This window comes from Pleurodeles waltl, chromosome 2_2, assembly GCF_031143425.1.
Source record: "Pleurodeles waltl isolate 20211129_DDA chromosome 2_2, aPleWal1.hap1.20221129, whole genome shotgun sequence".
In the NCBI taxonomy this organism is placed as follows: domain Eukaryota; kingdom Metazoa; phylum Chordata; class Amphibia; order Caudata; family Salamandridae; genus Pleurodeles; species Pleurodeles waltl.
In genome coordinates, this window is record NC_090439.1 from 640,383,868 (window position 1) to 640,404,228 (window position 20,361).

Sequence of the window (20,361 nt, forward strand, 5' to 3'; positions counted from 1 at the left end):
CTGATGCAGCGGATCCACAGACCTAGAAGTGTAGCCGCTGAACTGCTAGCCACAACCTCCAGCCAGACCTTGTGTGCCTTTAGTTGCTGGTTTCTTGGAGCCCACCAGAAGAGATGTCCCTTTCCCTTTCTGAGTAAGACGTAAGAAAAAAAAAAAAAATCACAGTATGAATCTCCTAGGCATAAGGAGAAAATTACATGCTCATTACCTGATTGTCCATGTTGTCAATGACAAATTGGATGCTGCTAACAAATCGATCATCAATCCAATCCAGCTGCTACTACAGTTCGAGCCACTATTGGACATAAGAGACTCCAAGGTCTTTCTGCTCAGAAAACACTTTCTCCATCCGCCAGACAGATGTCTTCTCTTCTGCGCTACCTGGCATTATGTCCATTGTCTCTGAATGCCATGCTCCACATGAGACTCTTGCAGTCATGCCTAGAGGATCAATGGAGACAAGAACAGAAAACTGTGGTGGCAGGTTCATGTTATCTACTGCAGCTTTGTGGATTTTCTTTTGTTTGTGCCATAGAAAGAACATGCTTAGTGGTGTTTCCGTCCCTAAATCTCTTCTCCCACAGTTGACAAATACCTTGATGCCAGATTGGCTCATGCACATTCACCAAGTCAGAGTTTTCGGCTGCTGCCAGGGTGGGGGGGAAGGGTGGCAGCGCTTGGCACATGGGCGTGGGAAGGGGGTAGTAAAAATAATAAGAATAATAAAATTACCTGTCTCTCTGTGATCTGGCGCTCCCGTTCCATCTGCCTCTTTTCTTCTTCCCTCCCCATCCAATCCCGATGTTTCTCTCAGGCTATTACACAGTGTGAAAGAAGTGCCGCGATTGGCCTGAGCGGGCAGAAATGCCACCCAAGGAGGGATTTGGGCACTGCGCTTGGTCTTGTAAAATACAGCCATCTGGAGAGTTTCTAAGTGTGCATGTCAGTTTGTCAGTTTGGCCGGCCTCGGCTGGCCGGCAAAACTGACATGCGCTCTCAGAAGCGCACCACTACCCCTCGTCCACTTGATGACTTGGAGGAGGCTGACCTCGCTCTACGAAAGCGGAAAAATAAAGGGATAATAAAAATAATTTTATTATCCCTTTATTTTTCTGTTTTCAGCAGCGGGGCACGCTCCTCTGCCATAGCGGAGGGGCTGCCCCTGCACAGTACTGACAAAACAGGTACCTAAGTAAGCTTAAACCAATGGCATAACATAACTAGAGGGCCCCCCCTGCACAATACCTCGAGAGGGCGCTCTCTCCCTTGGACTCTGTCAGGGGCCTGCCGCCCTTTAGACTACTGCACTGAGGGGATCCCCTGGAGCTCAAGGGCACCGCGGGGGCTGTGGTGGCCTTTGTTACGCCACTGCCTTAAACCTTTTAAGTGTGAAACGGGCTCTGAAATACGACTAGATGTAAACGAGCATTGTTCTGACTCGCTCACCCTTTTCTCGCACTCTTTCTTCCTGGTCATTCCCATTCCTCCCCAGAGAACTGAAGCGTAGATTCAAGGTTCATTTCTACGCTTTGCCTGCCCAGCACGTGTATGCAATCGAAATAAACATAGATGACTCATTGTTAACTTAGCGCTACACACGTTGAATCAGACTCCTCTGTGGACTTTTAAAGGAGAGTCTTCGCTCGAGTATTTTGTTAAAATTGGTGGTAATAATCCGTTTTTGCTGAATATATTACAATAGCGATTTATGAGCGGAGAACCAAAATTGTCCACTAGATGTCAGTGTAATATAAAATTACGGCTTTGTATTGCACGGCGGTGCAGAGGAGCGGCGAGCCTCTCCCGATCATTTTCTTTTAATTACCGCAAGCAAATGACAGTATTGAATTAATTCCTATTAATGCTAATGCAGAAGCATCAAAGCTAAAGCACACAAGCTGGCTTTCTCCTAGGAAACGAGTATAAAGGCACACTGGAGCTGCGGCACTCTCTGAATAAAAGAACATATTTTTTTCAGTCAATAGAAGTTTTACTTCATTCAAATCTTGTTAGCAATGTTCTTTGTTAAAAAGCTGTTATCCTGCAAGTATTTTTTGTTTGTGCGTCCGTTTTGTTAAAGCTCCCTTTTGTCAGGTTGACAGATTTTTCACGGTCTTGGAGGAGCGTGGCTGGGAGAGTTTTCAGACAGAGCAGGTGACATCATAGAGAACAGAAGCAGGATTACAGCGCTGCATCTCTAGAGTCTCCCGAAATCCTAAACCTCTGTTAATCAAAAATCGCCGAATTCGCACTTTGTTTATAGGTTCTCAAAGTAACTTTTACGTAACGAGGTTGTGCACTGTGAAGGCCGCGTTACCAATTCTTTAATGTATACAGAGTAACTGGGGCTTTGGTCCCTTACAGATAAATATTTCTCTCACCTCATACTGTTCATTGATTGGTTAGTGTATTATTCGGAGTCCTATGGAGTACTTGCAATGGGATGCAAAGAGATAAATATTTTGCATCTCTAGGGTGCAATGAAACATAACGCATTACGGGGCAGATTTACTAATACTTCACGCTACGCAGCACGGCAACGTGATGCGTTGCGTGAAAAGGAGAGAGCAGAAATGTGCCATGTCTACTAAGATATGGCGCACCTTTGCTGTCATTGTGCAGCCTAGCGCCCATGCAGGCATACTGCAAGGGTGACTGCGTTACAGACAGGATTGTTTTTTTCATCCAGGAATTCAGAAAGAGGAAGTAATGAAGAGAAACAAACATATTTCTTAGTATGGTTCTGTGGGGTAAGCGCATCATTTTGGAACAAACCCAGTCTCCATGTGTTTGTAAATCTGGGTTTGCATCAAAATATGGTGAATGCATGGAAACGAACCATACTCTACCCATATAACGCCCACCCAATGCAGAGTAATGCAAGGGAGTGCTATGCACTGCATTATGTTACTTTGTATTTACTAAACCATTGAAAAACATGTAAATTGACTTTGTGTGGCTTAGAAAAATTCCAAAATGGAATTTGCTTTGGAGCACCACAAACCTGACACAACCCAAGCAAAATATGAGTAAATCTGTGCCTGCATGTTTATTCCATATATCCATTAGATAGCAAAAGGAATCATTTTCTTGGTTTTGAACCTTTTTTTACCTCAGCAGACTTTTTTGTAATGTTTTAGGGCTGGTGTGTTAAAAGTTAATTGGCATTGATCTTTTGTATAAAATAGAAATGAGCGAATAGCCTATCTATATAGTCCATTTCCATATTTTTCCTGTGGGCCCCTTACAGATCAGATTAGCTAAGATATTTGGTATGACATGCACATTTAAAAAAAAAAATGTAAATTACTAAAAACAAGGTGATGAGAGAACAGACAAGCAGATATGTTCTTGCACAATGACATTGTAAAGACGTGAAACGTCAGATCCCTTGAAGTCATTTTGTAAAGAGAACATCCATGTATAATATCCCCTGCCACACTGTGGTGAAAAGCTCTGTTACATAACGATGTTCTGTGACACACTCTAGTGAAAATGTAGAGCAGAGATATTTTGCAGTATTGCAGACCATTAGTAAATTGGTTATTCAGCTCTGTTAACATACCTAGTACACTTTTTAAAATTTTCAGTGTAGTGGATAGCTCTAGTAACTAATCACTTTCATACCACAACAATGCACCCTATAAAATATTTCCAATAACACCTTAATGAAAAGTGATAGTAAGCGTTCTGTACCACACTGTAATGAAAAGCCCTGCTTTCTCCTCACTGTACAACTTCCGGGACCTGATTTGTGCTAAAAACCAAGGCAATAAATAAATAAATAGTTAAAAGTACCTTTTTGACAATGAGAGTATGTGACAAAAAACAGCTTTATTGTTACCTGGGGAAAGTCAAAAGCTTTACCTTCTAATGTGGTACCACATGCGGGGATCATTCGTGCATGCCCAGTGGCATAACAAAGGCCCCTGCAGCCCCCGAGCTCCGAGGGACCACCCAGCACAGCACCTGTCCTGAGTGCCTCCAGAGGGGGGCCCCTCCAAGTTCTTTGCAAGGTGGGAGGGCTCTAGTCTTGTTACGACGCTGCACATGCCTGTGTGTGACTCTGTTATCAGAGTTAAGCCAGATTTATTGGCTTTGCCGGAGCTTGTTGTAAAATGAAGGCTGCGTAGCACGCTTTTGTTATGAAGAAGAGTTGATATGGCCTTAGCCCGCTTTGCAGGATAATCATTCAGAATGTTAGTTTCATGTCCACACGTGTGCAAAGCAGGGGTAGTGGCTCTAAATGTTGTCTGCGTTTGTCTGGCATGATGCAACCTAAGGAGATGCTTCAAGCAGCCCGGGCTAGGAGATATCCATCATGCAGCTCTACACAGTTATCTCTCCTAGTACCACTGCTATTTAATTTGCATCAAAAGACCGTGGATGCTCTCTGTCACAGCAAATTATGCTGTGGTCAGTTCTGTCTCAAGCCTGGACGAGACCCACTGTCATTGTCAGCATAAACAAGCCTATATCCATTTTAAACACTTAGGGCCAGATGTAGGTAGGTCCGATTTTGCGAATCGGAAATTGCGAGTCGGTGCGACTCGCAATTTCCGATTCGCAAAATCGGATGCAGAACGGTGTCTCAGACACCGTCTGCGATTCGCTATGGGGTCGCAAAGACCCACCTCATTAATATTAATGAGGTGGGTCGCATTTTGCGACCCCATAGCGAGTCCCTGCACTCACAGGGATGATGGCCTGCTGAAGACAGCAGACCTCCATGTCTGTGACCGCTTTTTAAATAAAGCAATTTTTTATTTTATTTTGCAGCCCGTTTTCCTTAAAGGAAAACGAGTTGCAAAATAAAAAAAATAACAAAACCATTTGGTTTTGCTTTTTCAGAGTAGGCAGTGGTCCATTGGACCACCGCCTGCTCTGAAAACCCCTTTTTGGCAACATTCACAAAGGGGAAGGGGTCGCATGGGGACCCCTTCCCTTTTGCGAATATGTTACCACCAGTGTGACACTGTTGGTAACAGCAAATTGCTTTGCAACCGCATTCGCGGTCACAAAGCAATTTAGCATAGCAATGCAAGTCGCAAATAGGAAAGGGGCACCCCTTCCTATTTGCGAGTCGCATTCACAATTTGTGAGTCGGTACCGACTCGCAACTTGTGAATAAGCATCGCGATCGGCATTTTGCATGGCGCAAACTGCGATTTTCGCAGTTTGCACCATGCAAAATGCTTCCTACATCTGTCCCCAAGTATAAAATACTGAGTAAAGTCATAGCCGATCAATTACTCTCTATTCTGCCAGAACTCATTCATACAGACCAAAATGACTTAATTCCCTGAAGCAGCACCACCCTGAACATTGGAAGGTTCTATACACACTAGAAACGCCCCTACAATTTGGTCTAATTCTTCCTGCCTAGCTTTAGATCTCAAGCAGGCCTTCGATAATCTCGACTGGCCATATACTTACAGATGCTACGGGAGGCTTATGGCCTCACTAACTACCTGAGTGACTGGATAAAGCTCCTTTATTCTGCACCAAAGGCCACTGTCAAGCAGTAACATCTTCAAACGCTATGACATAGCCAGGGACACTAGGCAGGGGTGCCCACTCTCCATCTACTGATTGCTTTCACAATAGTGCCTCTGGATATAAGACTGCTTGTACAGAGAGAGTCCTGGAGTATCCCACTGAATGGGAAGGTACATGTTGTCTCCTTTCATGTGGACGATATGCTGTTTTATGGTCGAGACGTGACTGCTTTTTTGGTCCTATATCCCTTACCCTTATAGCCCTTCACAGCGTCTCTGGCCTGCAAGTTAACCACAACAACTTATATATTTTTATCTGGGAAGTAACATGTATCACAAGTACCCTGACATACGGGATGGTAATCTGGGCAGAACAAAATGCTCACTGAGATCCAGGTAGCCTCTGGGTTAGTCTGCCCCTAACGCAGCTGAAGGCATTGAAACAGCCAAAATGGTGATGATGCCTCGCCTCTTATACCACTTTGTGAATTTAACGTTGTTCATACCTGTTAGAAATGGGGTCTTTAGTTGACAGTCAGGTTACCCCCTGTTCAAGCAAGGACCCTCACTCTAGTCAGGGTAAAAGAGAATCACCCTCAGCTAACCCATGCTTACCCCCTTGGTAGCTTGGCAGAGCAGTAGGCTTAACTTCAGAGTGCTAGATGTAAAGTATTTGTACCAAAACACACACAGTAACTTAATGAAAACACTACAAAATGACACAACACAGGTTTAGAAAAGTAGGAAATTTTTATCTAACCAAGACCAAAACGACAAAAAAATACAATACACAAGTCAAGTTATCAATTAAAAATCAAAAAGAGTCTTTAAGTTGTTTCAAACACACACTAACACTGTTAGCGTGAAAATGTACCTTGGGTGCGTAAAAAATAACCCTGCACGGGCGAGTGCGCATCAAAAAGGGCTTGCGAAGCATTGATTCCACTCACAAGCAGGACCTTGTGTCGTTTCTCCTTTCACCGGGTCGGGCGCGTCGTTTCTTCTCTCCGCAGGAGAGCGATGCATCGATCCGGTCAGCACTCTCAGGTCCAGGCAGGCCTTGCGTTGTTTTTACAAGCCCAGCGGTATTTGAGTCGGAAATCCAGCCGCACGATGATCCGAAAACCACGCAGCGCAGATTGCAATCTCTTAGCGTCCGTCTGCGATGCTGCGCGTCATTTGACCTGCTCCGTGCATCGATTCTTTGGTCGCGTTTCCAGCGAGCGTCGATTTTCAGCTGCCAAGTCGCAGCATGTCGTTTCTTCAGCCACAGATTGGAGTTGAGTCGATCTTTTCCCAGCACGGCGCTCTGTGAGTGGATTTCCTTTTCTTTAGGCTGCCAGCTTCTCCTTTCAGGGTCCCAGGAACTGGATGGACACCACAGGGCAGAGTAGGAGTCTCTCCAGAGAATCCAGGTGCTGGCAGAGAGAAGTCTTTGCTGTCCCTGAGACTTCAAACAACAGGAGGCAAGCTCTAAATCAAGCCCTTGGAGATTTCTTCTCAAGATGGAAGGCACACAAAGTCCAGTCTTTGCTCTCTTACTCTGGCAGAAGCAGCAACTGAGGGTAGCTCCACAAAGCACAGTCATAGGCAGCGCAGCTCTTCTTCCTCAGCTCTTCAGCTCTTCTCCAGGCAAAGGTTCCTCTTGTTTCCAGAAGTGTTTCTAAAGTCTGTGGTTTTGGGTGCCCTTCTTATATCCAATATCTCCTTTGAAGTAGGCCTACTTCAAAGTAAAGTCTCTTTTGAATGTGAACTCCTGCCTTGCCCAGGCCAGGCCCCAGACACTCACCAGGGGATTGGAGACTGCATTGTGTGAGGGCAGGCATAGCCCTTTCAGGGGTGAGTGACCACTCCTCCCCTCTCTCCTAGCACAGATGGCTCATCAGGAAATGCAGACTACACCCCAGCTCCCTTTGTGTCATTGTCTAGTGTGAGGGAATCCACAAACAGGCAGAGTCACAGAAATGCTGTACGCAAGAAAATGCTCAGTTTCTAAAAGTGGCATTTTCAAACACACAATATTAAAATAAACTTTACTAAAAGATGTATTTTTAAATTGTGAGCTCAGAGACCCCAAACCCCACATGTCCATCCGCTCCCAAAGGGAATCTACACTTTAATCAGATGTAAAGGTAACCCCCATGTTAAACTATGAGAGGGACAGGCCTTGCAACAGTGAATAACGAATTTAGCAATATTTCACTGTCAGGACATATAAAACACATTACTATATGTCCTACCCTAACCATAAACTGCACCCTGCCCTTGGGGCTACCTAGGGCCTACCTAAGGGGTGTCTTACATGTAAGAAAAGGGAAGGTTTAGGGCTGGCAAGTGGGTGCACTTGCCAAGTCGAATTTACAGTTAAAACTGCACACACATACACTGCAATGGCAGGTCTGAGACATGATTACAGAGCTACTTATGTGGGTGGCCCAACCAGTGCTGCAGGCCCACTAGTAGCATTTGATTTACAGGCCCTGGCACCTCTAGTGCAGTTTACTAGGGACTTACTAGTAAATCAAATATGGCAATCATGGATACACCAATAACATACAATTTACACAGAGAGCATATGCACTTTAGCACTGGTTAGCAGTGGTGAAGTGCCCAGAGTTCAAAAGCCCACAGCAACAGGTCAGAAAAAATAGGAGGCAGGAGGCAAAAAGATTAGGGATGACCCTGAATAAGCAAAAAAGTCCAACAATACCCATGCCTTATTTCTGACAGTTGGACACTCTCCTGGTGGAATTGGTGTGGGGCCATGGACTGTGTAGATTGAGCCTAGTTATAATAAAATTACTTCCCATTAAAGGCGTCATGGGAGCCCACAAATTCCGTGGATACTACTGCAATGGGCAGCTCCAGTGCATATATCATCTGGGGTAAATGTGTATTAGCAAAGAGCAGATCCAAGACGAGGTAAGTATACAGACTTCTATTCCTGGGCACTAAACCCACCAGGACATCCTCCTGTTGGTACAGATGGTAATAGTTACCCTGAGGCAATTTGTTAAATACTCCTGCTCAACACTACCATATGTGCTCATTATCCCCTTGTTGGGCTTCCCCAGCCAGGGGAGAACACTCAAGTCCCATGAATTGGCAAGGTGGGGAGAGACTGAGATCTGCACTTTAGGAGACCTCTACATGGAAGGGGCTTTCCTGGAATTCCAAGCACTGATTGATATATGTGGGTTGCAGGAACGCCAGTTCATGCTACATGGTCTGATCACACATGCACTCCAAATGTGGCGGAGAGCAAACTGAGCACGTTTTCCTACACAAATTGTATTACCATTGGTCATGGGTATAGGCTAGTTACCAGGTTATGCAACCATGCTCGACCACAGTGATGCATCCCAGTAGCCACTCAAGTATTGGGTGAAGGAGAATTTGGAACACACCTATAATGATAGTGAATGGCAGAATGCCCTGTTATACACCCAGAGAGTCTCCCAAAACAAGTTTCAGATTCATCTAGTTTAACATCCTACATAGAGCCTACTTTACCCCTTACATACTTAGCTAGATTTATACTAGAACCCCATAAAGCTGCTGTCAAGGCCAGCACTCCATACAGACCATTTTTCATATGATTTGGACATATGCTTACCTCCGCCCTTTTTGAGAGGAGTTGTTAACGATGATTTTGACTTCCTGCCAGACCAAAATTAGAACACATTGAGGCTTCCCTACTTAATATTTACCCTGGACCCAAGAAAGCCAAAACTCTCAGATCTGGCACTCATACTGCCAAACGAGCCATAACAATGAGACGGAAATCTTCATGACTTTCCACGCCTGCCATGTGGAAACAAACGGTAGAATATTGGGCATAGGCAGAAAATAAAGCTTTCCATAGGGAGAAAAGCGACCAAGAGCGGCCCACTGGAATAAGCTCCTGCAGATACTAAAGGAGTATGGGAAATATGATGACCGTCCACCCTGATCACCCCATCCCCATAACCATATCTCCTCAGATACCACCACACAGATATTCAGTATCTCAGGTATGCAGCACTAAAGCACTACTTCTTTCCGAGCCTCTATGCTGACTTATTAGAGGTGTTTTTCTGACTACAGGCAAGAATGATTGGGGGCCTTGACGTTTGCTTGTGCAGTGCCATTGGAACCTGGCAGCACAAAAAGTGTGCTATAATGTACAAACATGCACCCTAATAAATAAACTACCCTTTTATTGTATAAGATAGTTGACACTGTTAGAAGGGGAGGGAGTGAGCAGGGTGGGAGTTCTAACTTGGCCTGAACCTCATGGGTTGTGGCTTAGGAACATGGATAATTCAATTGATTGACTTAAGCTAGAAGTGCCTTACTGTATATTACAGTACATTTTACAGTATGAAAGACAGATGTAATATGAGATTTTACATATGACTAATATGCAAATTGAAGCTATGCCTCATGTGTTGATTAAAGTGGTATGTACCTGGAAATGTTACAAAATATTAAACTACATTAAAAAAAAAAAGAAGCCCTGCATAGTTATCCTAAGCTCGGCAGAGGTGTCTGTAACAGGCTTACGTTTGCCTACATAATAAATGAGAAGGAGGGATTGCAAAACAGAAGGTGTACTGCCCACTGCAGCGTTAGAACCACATTTTGACCTTTATCAAGGAGGAATGAGAAAACTAGAGTGAAGCAGCTCAGAAACAACAGGGGACCAGCCAAAGGCTTTACTGCAGCAATCGCCAGGTTGATTTAATGGACAGCACCCAGGAATAAGCCAACAGTGGAGCAGGGCATGAGAGCCTCCAATCTGAGTCAAAGCTTGATTACTTATTGTTCTTCCACACCAAGATGTAAGAAATATATTCCCTTAGGGGGCAGTTTCTGCTTTCTGCCCCTGTACTTTTGAGAATAGGAGCTAGAGATAGGATTAAAATTGTCCATAGATAAATCAAACTATGTTTTCTCTCATCCTCTACTAGGTGACTTTAGTGAACATGAAGAGCAAGAAGATTATGCTATTTGAAGTCAACCGGTGGCTGTCAAGAAGTCAACGTGGTGGTGATATTGTGTGCGAGGTCCCAGTGACCAAGAATGGAAAAGCTGTATATCCAGGTCAGTGATAACCAAAGGGTTCATTTTGTAATAACACTCATTGAATGCCTAATTTTAAAGGTCACTGTTTGAGGACTCAACATTTCCCAAAACCACAACCTTTCTCTTCTAGTCACAAGTACTTTCTTAAAAACAATAAAAACATGTATTGGCTTAGCCAATAGGTCTCGTCTGTAAAAAGAAGAGCTATTGGTTTTGCCAGTACTTGTTATCACTGGCATTAGCTAATGCCAAAATAGCTGCCAGAGCATCATGGTTCATCCAAGCATGGCCCATTTTGGAATTAGTTCGGGATTAAAGAAATTATTGCAAGATGGCGAGCAAGGTATACACATGCGTGGGCTTTACACACAAGGCATTCTGGCTTTTGTCGTTTACAGTTCCAGCCTGTTAGAAGTGGGATCTCTAGTTGGCAGTCAGTTTACACCCTGTCCAAGTAGGGACCCTCTCTCTAGTCAGGGTAAGGGAGTCCCACACCTCCGATAACTTCTGCTCACCCCCTTGGTAGCTTGGCACAAGCAATCAGGCTTATCTCAGAGGCAATGTGTAAAGTATTTCCACATGCACAGTAACAGGGTGAAAAAACACAAACGTACTCAACACCAGTTTAGAAAAATAGCCAATATTTATCTGAATCGAACAAAACCAAAATAACAAAAATCCAGCATAAACAAATGAATATATCACTTTTTAAAGTTTTAAAATAGTCTTAATCCTGAAAAATCATTGGTTGTATCGTTATAATACACAGTACCTTGGATGTGTCAAAACAAAGATGATGTGGCCCGCAAAGGAGGTGATGCGTCGGAAAAATAGGCAATGCATCAATTATTTTCACACTGGACAGGCGATGCGTTGATTCTTTTTCAGTCAGGCTGGCGATTCGTGGATTCTTTTCCTGCCGGACTAGCTATGCATTGATTCCTGGTTGTGGAGCAGCATCAGTGAAGAAAATGACAGCCAGAGATGATGCATGGAAAATCTGAATGCATGGCAACAGTGAATCGCACTGAAGCAAGCAATGCTTCGATTTCTCAGCCATGGTGCAGGCACTGCATCGATTTCTCTGCCACAATGGCCTCAGTTCATGGATTTTCACTCAGTTTACCAGATTCCGCTTTCAAGGGCCCAGGGACTGGATTTTGCACTGCATTGCAAGTCAAGACCCTCAGCAGAAGAACCCAGGCTCTGGCAGATGAAGTCTTTGATATCTCTGAGATTTCACAACAGGAGACATGCTCAGTTCAAGCCCTTGGAGAACCTTGAAAAGCACAAGGCACAATGTAGAAAGTCCAGTCCTTTCACTCCCAGGGCAGATGCAGCAAGTAGCAGGCCATCACAGCAAGGCAACAGGCAGAGTTGCAGTTCCTCCTGTAGCATCCAGGTCTTTTTCTGCCAGAATGTCCTCAGTCCAGAAGTGTTCTAAAAATGTGAGGTCAGCAGTCCAAAACTTATACTCATTTCTGCCTTTGAAGTAGGCAAACTTAAAAGGAAAGCCTTTGTAGTGCACAGGATCCTGTCTCTCCCTGTCCTGACCCCAGACACACTCTAGAGGGTTGGAGACTGCTTTGTGTAAGAACAAGCACAGCCCTATTCAGGTGTAAGTGTCAGCTCCTACCTCCTCTCTAGCCCAAGAAGACTTATCAGGATATGCAGGACACACCTCATCTCCCTTTGTGAGACTGTCTAACGTGAAGTCACAAACAGCCCAACTGTCAGTCTGACCCAGACATGTAATCCACAGCCAGGCAGAGGTTCAGAATGGTTAAGCAAGAAAATGCCCACTTTCTAAAAGTGTCATTTTCAAACTTGCAATCTAAAAAACAATTTTACCAAAAGATGTATTTTTAAATTGTGAGGTCAGAGACCCCCAAACTCCAACTCTCTGTCTGCTCCTAGTGGGATACTGCACTTAAAAGATACTTCAAGGCAATCCCAATGTTGCCCTATGGGAGAGATAGGCCTTGCAATAGCGAAAAACAAATTTAGTAGTATTTCACTATCAGGGCATGTAAAACACACTAGCACATGTTCTACCTTTCAAATACACTGCACCCTGCCCATGGGGCTCCCTTGGGCCTACCATGGGGGTGAAGTACATGTAGTAAAAGGGAAGGTTTGGGCCTGGCAAGTAGGTACACTTGCCAGGTTGAACTGGCAATTGAAAAACCGCCTACACAGACCCTGCAGTGGCAGGTCTGAGACGTGTTTACAGTGCTATGCATGTGGGTGCCACAATCAGTGCTGCAGGCGCAATAGTAGCATTTGATTTACACTCCCTGGGCACACATAGTGCACTTTACTAGAGACTTACTAGTAAATCAAATGTGCCAATCATGTAGAAACCAATCACCAATACAATTCATACTTGGAGTACTTGCACTTTAGCACTGGTCAGCAGTGGTAAAGTGCCCACAGACCTAAAGCCAGCAAAAACGAAGTTCAGGGCAGGATCAAAACCAGGAGGTCAGAAGCAAAAGGTATAGGGGAAACCACTCCAAAGGCTGATAGGTCTAACACATCCTGACCATCAACCATGTTAGAATTGTAAATTAAAGGCTGAAAAAGAAAGTGCCTGGGTCTGCAAAATGGAGAGCAAGCATCCCACTATCATTTTCCTCAAAGAAAGAGGAGCAGCCGAATAACCCTGGGAACAGGGCAAGATAATGTATAATGACTAGATTGGTTTGTATAGGAATCCAATCAAAATGTGTTTAGTTCAGTAAAAACAATAAGGTTAAAGCAACCTTTTTTCGTAAACATATTGTATTGTAACGAGGTGCTCCAAAAAATACTAAGGCGCAGCGCAAGTGGAAAGAGTGAATACAAATGTGCAAGAAATCGCATATACAAGTGACTGACAGATACATTTTTTATTACACACCACTCTGTGTCAGAGTGCCATATTTCCAAAAACAGTATGCTAATATTTTTGTTGACATCTCGACCCTGTCAAAGTTACCTGTAATAGGGTCATCATCAGGGCGGAAAAGGATTTTTGGAAACACCTGAAAGGGAAAAATCACTTTTCAGTAAATGGAAGAACAATTAGAAACTGCAAAATTCAGTCTTCATGTATATATGTAGTACGTACCAAAAAATCATATTAATCCCTTGCCCAAATTAGTAATGCAGCGATGTGGTGGATCAATCCTAATCAACGCCAGTGGCGGGCGCCAATCAATCATTGGGTGCATTCTGTGGAAAAGTCAACAATGTTGCATACTCTAAAGTCACAAATTGGCGCTAATGTGTGTCTAGCGAAAGTGAAAGAAACCCACCAACATGGGGCAAAATTGAATGGAACAGCCCATTAACCTACAAGGGATCGGTATGTCTGTAAAAGTATCAATGGGAGGGAATATGTCTAATTATATAGACAAATTGCCAAGAAAAAGCAAGTTAACAAAACTCAACTAGCGGACAAGGGAAAAGGTAAACCCTGTCTGAAAACAACAAGACTAGAAATAATGAATGTTCATGTTCGGTAAATAAACATTATGGAAACAATGTAGAGGGATTAGATGCAGAGTAAGGTATGACTCACCGATTTGCAAAAAAACACTGCCATACGATGGATGTTGCTCTGAAGAGAATATTAGAAAGGAACATCAGTGTTTCTTCACATGAACAAACCAATGATGGCAAGCTGTACCCACAGCTAGGCCAACAGTTTTTTAGATTAAATTAGACATTCGGAAAGATTAGGCTCCATCATTTTTTGCAGGGAGTTCTATCCCAAGACAAGATACCACAGGTCTCAGACCGCCTTAGACTTTTATGCCACCTTCACACACGATCCCACCACGCAGTATTAATCATAACAAATAAACACAGATAATCATGAGCCTTCGCTTGCCCAGAGGGACAAAAGATTGAGGCATGAGGGCCACCCCAACATGCTCGCTTGAGGAAGTAAAAACGTTTTGAGCCATCTGCTCCTCAGACATTTCTTGCCTAATTCCACAGATTGATAGGGAAGGTAAAACTGTGAGGCCTGACCTTAGTGGGAGGGGAAGACGACCCAGGACCAAAGGCGATTTAAGGGCCTCAATTTTAGGATGCTAAAATGTAACACTTTATAAAATACGTATTGAATTGTGTAATATTTTTTTTCTACTGTGAGATTAAAATAATTTCATTTCCTATAAAAGAAAAGTGCTGAGCTGAATAGTACATTATTATGATCGTTAGTTGATTGTTAAGCTCTGACGTTTTGGTCTCCAACACTACCTGCCCGAGAAATCTCCAAATACTCGACCCTGCCATCCTGAGAGTCAAATACTTAGCCATAGTACGATGGACTTAGCATATGCAAGGCAGGTAACCTCAAGCACCATGTTTGGGGGCCAATTAGCCCATGTGTGCCCTGTGCCCCCGTCCCCTGACTCCCATCCACAAACAGGACCTCACATAGGACTCTTTTTTTCCTTTTAGGGCACAGCTACAGACAGCGTCAGGTGTCTCATGCAGACCTTCTTTTTCCAATACATTGTATGTACTTAAAGTGGGCAATGTGTCAGCCCCTTTTTCATGACTGGATGGATTGGTTGTCTATCTCAAGTCTCTCATCTTCTTGTGCTTGCAACACCCAGGTCAATTGTGTTCTCCAGTATTCTGATTGGATGAGTTGTATGCTTCTTCTGACTGATGTCAGGGGACTCTTATTTTGCCTTTCAGGACTTCACGTGAGTGCATGTTTTCTTTATTCTAACATCCTTTCCCCACCATCCTATTTCTGTTTTAGTCCCCTCAATGTCACAGTTACTCCACATTCCTCTATACATAAGTCACTTAAATGAGCTCTAAGTTGTACTCTCCGCCCCTCACCTAGCCCTCCTTGGTCTCCTGCATTCTCTCTATTTTATATTCCTCCCTCCCCACCCATCTGTTGCCCCCCAGTCCCAATCCCTGTTTTGATTAAAAAAAAATATGTTTTGTTGGTTTTATGGGCAGCTGCAAAATGGTAGTGTATAAAACGGAAATAAATGGTCCCTATGGGGGAAATGTAAACCTCAACATTCGTGGCAATTATACAAAACCATCACTAGATTGGTTTGAACAGGAATCCAGTCACAATTTATCCAGTTCAGTAAAAACAATGAGTTTAAAGATACCTTTTTTTGGTAAACATATTCTATTGTATTTAGGTGCTCCAAAAAATACCATGCACAGTAAAAGTGAAAAGAGTGAATAAAAGTGTGCAAGTGCTATACAGAAAGCATATTTACAAATGACTAACTATGAATGCACTGCTTATGACGTCACATATTATATCACTCATGACATTGTTATCTGTAATTAAAAACAAATACACATTTCCTATTATTAATTTTAATGTGATTTTAAATACTTTATTTTATTTAAATTGATATATATATATATATATATATATACATATATATATATATATATATATACACATACTTAGTTTAATTACTTGATGTATTGAGTTTATTGTTTTAGTGGTAACAACTTCTTTCTTTTTTATTTTAATATTTATTTTTTATACATTTACTTCTTTGATTCTTTTTATTTTATTTTATTAGATTTGGTAATAGTTATTGTGATGTTGTTGTAGGTCTAAACCTTTCCAACTGCTATTTAGGTTATATTGGGAATAAAAAAATCGTACCTCTTCAAAGTCCAGCACTTTCTCTACTGTATTTTAGGTTGGAGTAGGAATGATATATTAACCACAGCAGAGTCCAATACTTTCACCAATGTTGTTCTGTTTTTGGCTTAAATAGAACACCTTACCCCTGCAAAGACCACCAATGTCTTTGTTGTTGCTCACTTTGGAGTGAGAATGGTAAATTTGACCCCTCCACCTCCAAGAATTTCCTTGCTATTGCTTAGTTTGAGGTCAGAATAGTAAATGTAACTCTTCCAAAGTTCAATACTTTCCATGCTGTTGCTTCGATTGGAGTGGGAATAGTAAATCTCCTCCATTCAAATACCATATCTTTCCCTACTGTTGCTTTCATTTGAGTGGGAATAGTATCTCTGACTCCTCTAATGTCTAACACTTTCCCTGCTGTTACTCTTGTTCATGGGCACAGGGATATATTTAATGCTTAAAAAAAAGAAGTGCATAAAACACAGTTTGCTTTGTTCCCATGTTATCACAGGGTCATTTTCTAGAATTTCGCTTAGCAAGCATAATGCAAACTAAGACAAGTTTATACCGGCAAGACGGAAATTTAGTCTGGGTATAATACATATGTATTTTCTATATTTCCCACTGTATATTTGTAGTCCAATGGAAAGTTGATATTTTTTACCTTGATATTTTTGCTACTATATTTTTGTAACACAATATTTTTAAACTCAGTATTATGTCATTGAAGCCTTCCTAGAGCAGGCTTTAAAGAGAATGTGACTTTTAATTACCATGCTGGACCAGGTTAATTGCTCTGCTAGTTAGCAGATAGATCAAAGCCTCACTCCAAACAATAGGCCTGGTTGGTTGGAATTAGTATTCTTGTGGTTGAGGAAGAGGGTGGGTGAGAAATCTGCATAGTTTATGTAGCTGACCTCAAGTGAAAAGCATTGGTATGTGCCCTTACCACAGGGACAAAAGAATGCAGGCAGATCTGTAGTATCAGTCACACCAGGCCTCCCCATCAAGTCCTGTTAGAAAGGAAGCAGTTTTGAAGTGTCAGTTAAGGGCTAACTATGTCTAGTAAAGAACACTTACAGCCGTCTATTTGATTTTGCTGTCTTTAAAGTTCCTCAACATGCAGTGAAAGGCAGTGAAGGGGTGATGTGGCATCTCTGGATTTGAAATTCCTCCATTCCTAGATTTAAATTCCAAATGAAAAATATTTATCTTTTTAAAAGCAGCACATTAGTATCTACTGAGGGAAGAGGTGCTGCTTTAAAATAAATTTTCTTTTGGGAAGGCCACCAACATTATTCCCATAGGGAAGCCATCCCATCAAGACTGCTTCTCCTTGACAATTCACTTACCATCCCAACTTGGACATCGGTAACTGGCCCACAGTTCAGTCACAAGCAAATGATGAATACCTTTACATCTTGGGAATAGGAGGGAGCTCCTATTTCGCCTCTCTCACCCCTCAATTTGCAATTTGAAAGAGCCACAAAGGCCTTCTTCTTAGTCTGAAAGACTCAGGGCTTTAGTACTTTGTAAAAAGCCCTTTTGTGATCCAAATAATTTGTTATTTTGATGTTACAGATTCTGCAAAAGTAAAATGGCTTTGTACATCAGGCTCCTGGTGCTTTGCTACACATGTGATAAACTGAATTTTGACATCCACTTTCACAATTACCTGGTTGACTACTGGGCTTTGCAAAATGGTTTCAAAGTTGTATGCCTTACCCATTCAGACTTAACACAGCATTTTATTCACATGATTTTGTATGTCCTGACCATCAAACATGAACTAAAATCACATTTGATAATGTCTACTATGAACTGTGAACAAAGTGATTTCAATATAACTTTGCTGTTACTTCGTTGATTGCTCTGCAAAAAGCATTTAATATTTGTTGCTTCTTCTAGATAATATTGTCTCTCTACTCTTTGGTTTACAGTTGTGAGATACCAGGTCTACATTTATACTGGAAACTTGCAACATGCAGAGACCAATGCACCAGTTTATTTGTGCATTTTTGGGGAGAGAGGTGACAGTGGCCTGCGGCTTCTTCATAAATCAGATGTCCCAGTTAAATTCCAGAGAGGAGAGGTGAGTGATTAAGAGGAAACCTTATTCCCATTAGTGGCAGTCCATTGGACCACTTCCATTGCCTTTGTTCTTGTTCTATGTGACAAATAAAGATGCACGTTACTAGAGTGAACACTGAGTGTCACAAATAGATGATGATGATGGAGTAGTGTTTTACCAGAAATTTTGGAGGGTTGATGTAACATTATGGTATGTTGTTGTGTCTTATGTAAACCTTTATTATGCAGTTTTTGTGGTGTGCACACTATCCAATTAATTGGTCTCTGGAGCTTTTACATTGAAGTTATCTGCAATTGTGGTTCCACAGGGCAGTGGTCTAAGGATGAATGTCTCTGGACATGCTCTGGCCATTAGCAAAAAGTAGGAACAAAAAGTGGTGTGGGATGATTGTAGAGTTTTCCTGATGGGTTGGTTCCCTATGGGTGAGATGGATTTTGCGACTAGCAATCCAAATCCAAGTGGAGTTGGTATTAGTTTGCGTTAACTATGTCAGGTGCATCACAATCAAGCTAAAGAGCGTCCTCCCTTAACCCAAGTCAGCTGTAGAGGTGTAGCCTATGCATTGGCCTCTCATTATCCCTACACTGGTTACTGACTTTCACTGTGTTGATAGATGGTGGTAACGGAGTGGTGGTATAAGTTGGTGTAAGTTGCTAATAAATCATATATAGGTGTTCTCCAGCTAAGCCTTGAGCAGGTTTGTTGCTAGTATTTTAGTAGGGTGTCCTGGTCTTTGCTATTGATTCAGGATGATCTGTGTTATGTAACTCATTTACTGTACTTGACTCATGGAGTACTAAACACTATTCTACCTAACTATGTGTCCCTGACTCCCACATTTCCCCTTACCTATGACGCTTTAGTGGTTACCTAAACTTTAGTGCCAATTCTCCAGTGCCTGTTTCTGTACATTTGTTTGAAGGGTCTCCTTGTCACATCTTCATACATTCTTGGCCTTGATCCCCCTGCTGACACAATTATTCCTATGTGAAAGGCCAGGCAGTGAGGGTTTTATATGGTTCATAGCATGGTGCTTGCTTTTGTGGGGGTATTTGTTCAGTCAAGAAATGGCTTAGTGGTGATTCTTGAGAAGTGCAATGTTTGGGGCCTCTTTGGTGTGGTGAAAGGTGAATAGGCTGCAAAAGTGTGAACATTGCCTAATCAGTGACTGACCTACGTTCTGCAAAAAGAACAGATGATGGATGGAGTGCCGATCACTGAAAACATTCACCCCAGGTCCCAAATAGCTGGGTTTATGCATCAGTTTTTTTGCCCTGCTGTAACGTAGCTAAAGCTTTGTGCTCCCTATCAAGGAACTGGAATTGATGCATGTTTTCTGGTCCAGGGAGGACCAGGCCTAGTAGTTTGGGCTGGACTGTTCCCATGGGGAGCAAGGTCAAGGCTGATTTGCATATGGCTGGGTCTAAACTGGAATGACTTGGCAAGCAAAATAGGGATGGATTAAACTCAGATCTGTGACTGAGGGTGAATGTTTGTCAATTTTCAGCATACCCTCCATCATCTTTTTGTGTGACCTATGTTCTGGGCAGACTGGCTTCACGATCCCTCCCATGTATCCCCAGGTCCTTAGGAAAGCATTTAATGGGCCCCTAAAGAGGGCTTATAAGTAATTGTCAAGATTTGGAAATTTCTCTTGCACTTGGAAACTGTTTGCAACCCACTCAGGATCAAGAATTTGAAACGTAAATAAATGTTAATTGGGATTCATTGTTAATTAATTGCTGGGTAGTTAGGAAACTTGTACCTGGGTCCCACACAGGACTGATTTGTCACACATGTTCACTTGCTTAGTCAGTTTTTATTGTGATTTGCTGTAACGTAGCTAAAGCTTTGTAATATCTATCAAGTACATTAAATCGTTGCCGCAGGAGTGTTTAGAGCGTTACATAAAGCAATCACAATAGATTACTCCGTAAACAAATGCTGCACAAGTATAAAATATTTAAAAGGTTTTTGTATGGCACTACCCCCTTTCTAGGGAGCTTATGTGTGTTGTTTCATGTAGCTATTGAACGTGGTGTTTTTGAGTTCCTGTTGCTAGTGAT

General features: G+C 42.4%; 1 protein-coding gene across 2 annotated transcripts in view; it reads left to right on the forward strand.

The window, feature by feature from the left end:
* The window catches only part of LOC138282511 (oxygen-regulated protein 1-like), an 896,912-nt gene that overhangs the window by 696,399 nt on the left and 180,152 nt on the right, over window positions 1-20,361 (forward strand). For both annotated transcript variants that reach the window (XM_069220189.1, XM_069220190.1), the window contains 2 exons: window positions 10,451-10,583; window positions 18,144-18,295. In XM_069220189.1, coding sequence (XP_069076290.1) covers window positions 10,451-10,583; window positions 18,144-18,295 — 285 coding nt within the window. The remainder of the gene's footprint in view (window positions 1-10,450; window positions 10,584-18,143; window positions 18,296-20,361) is intronic.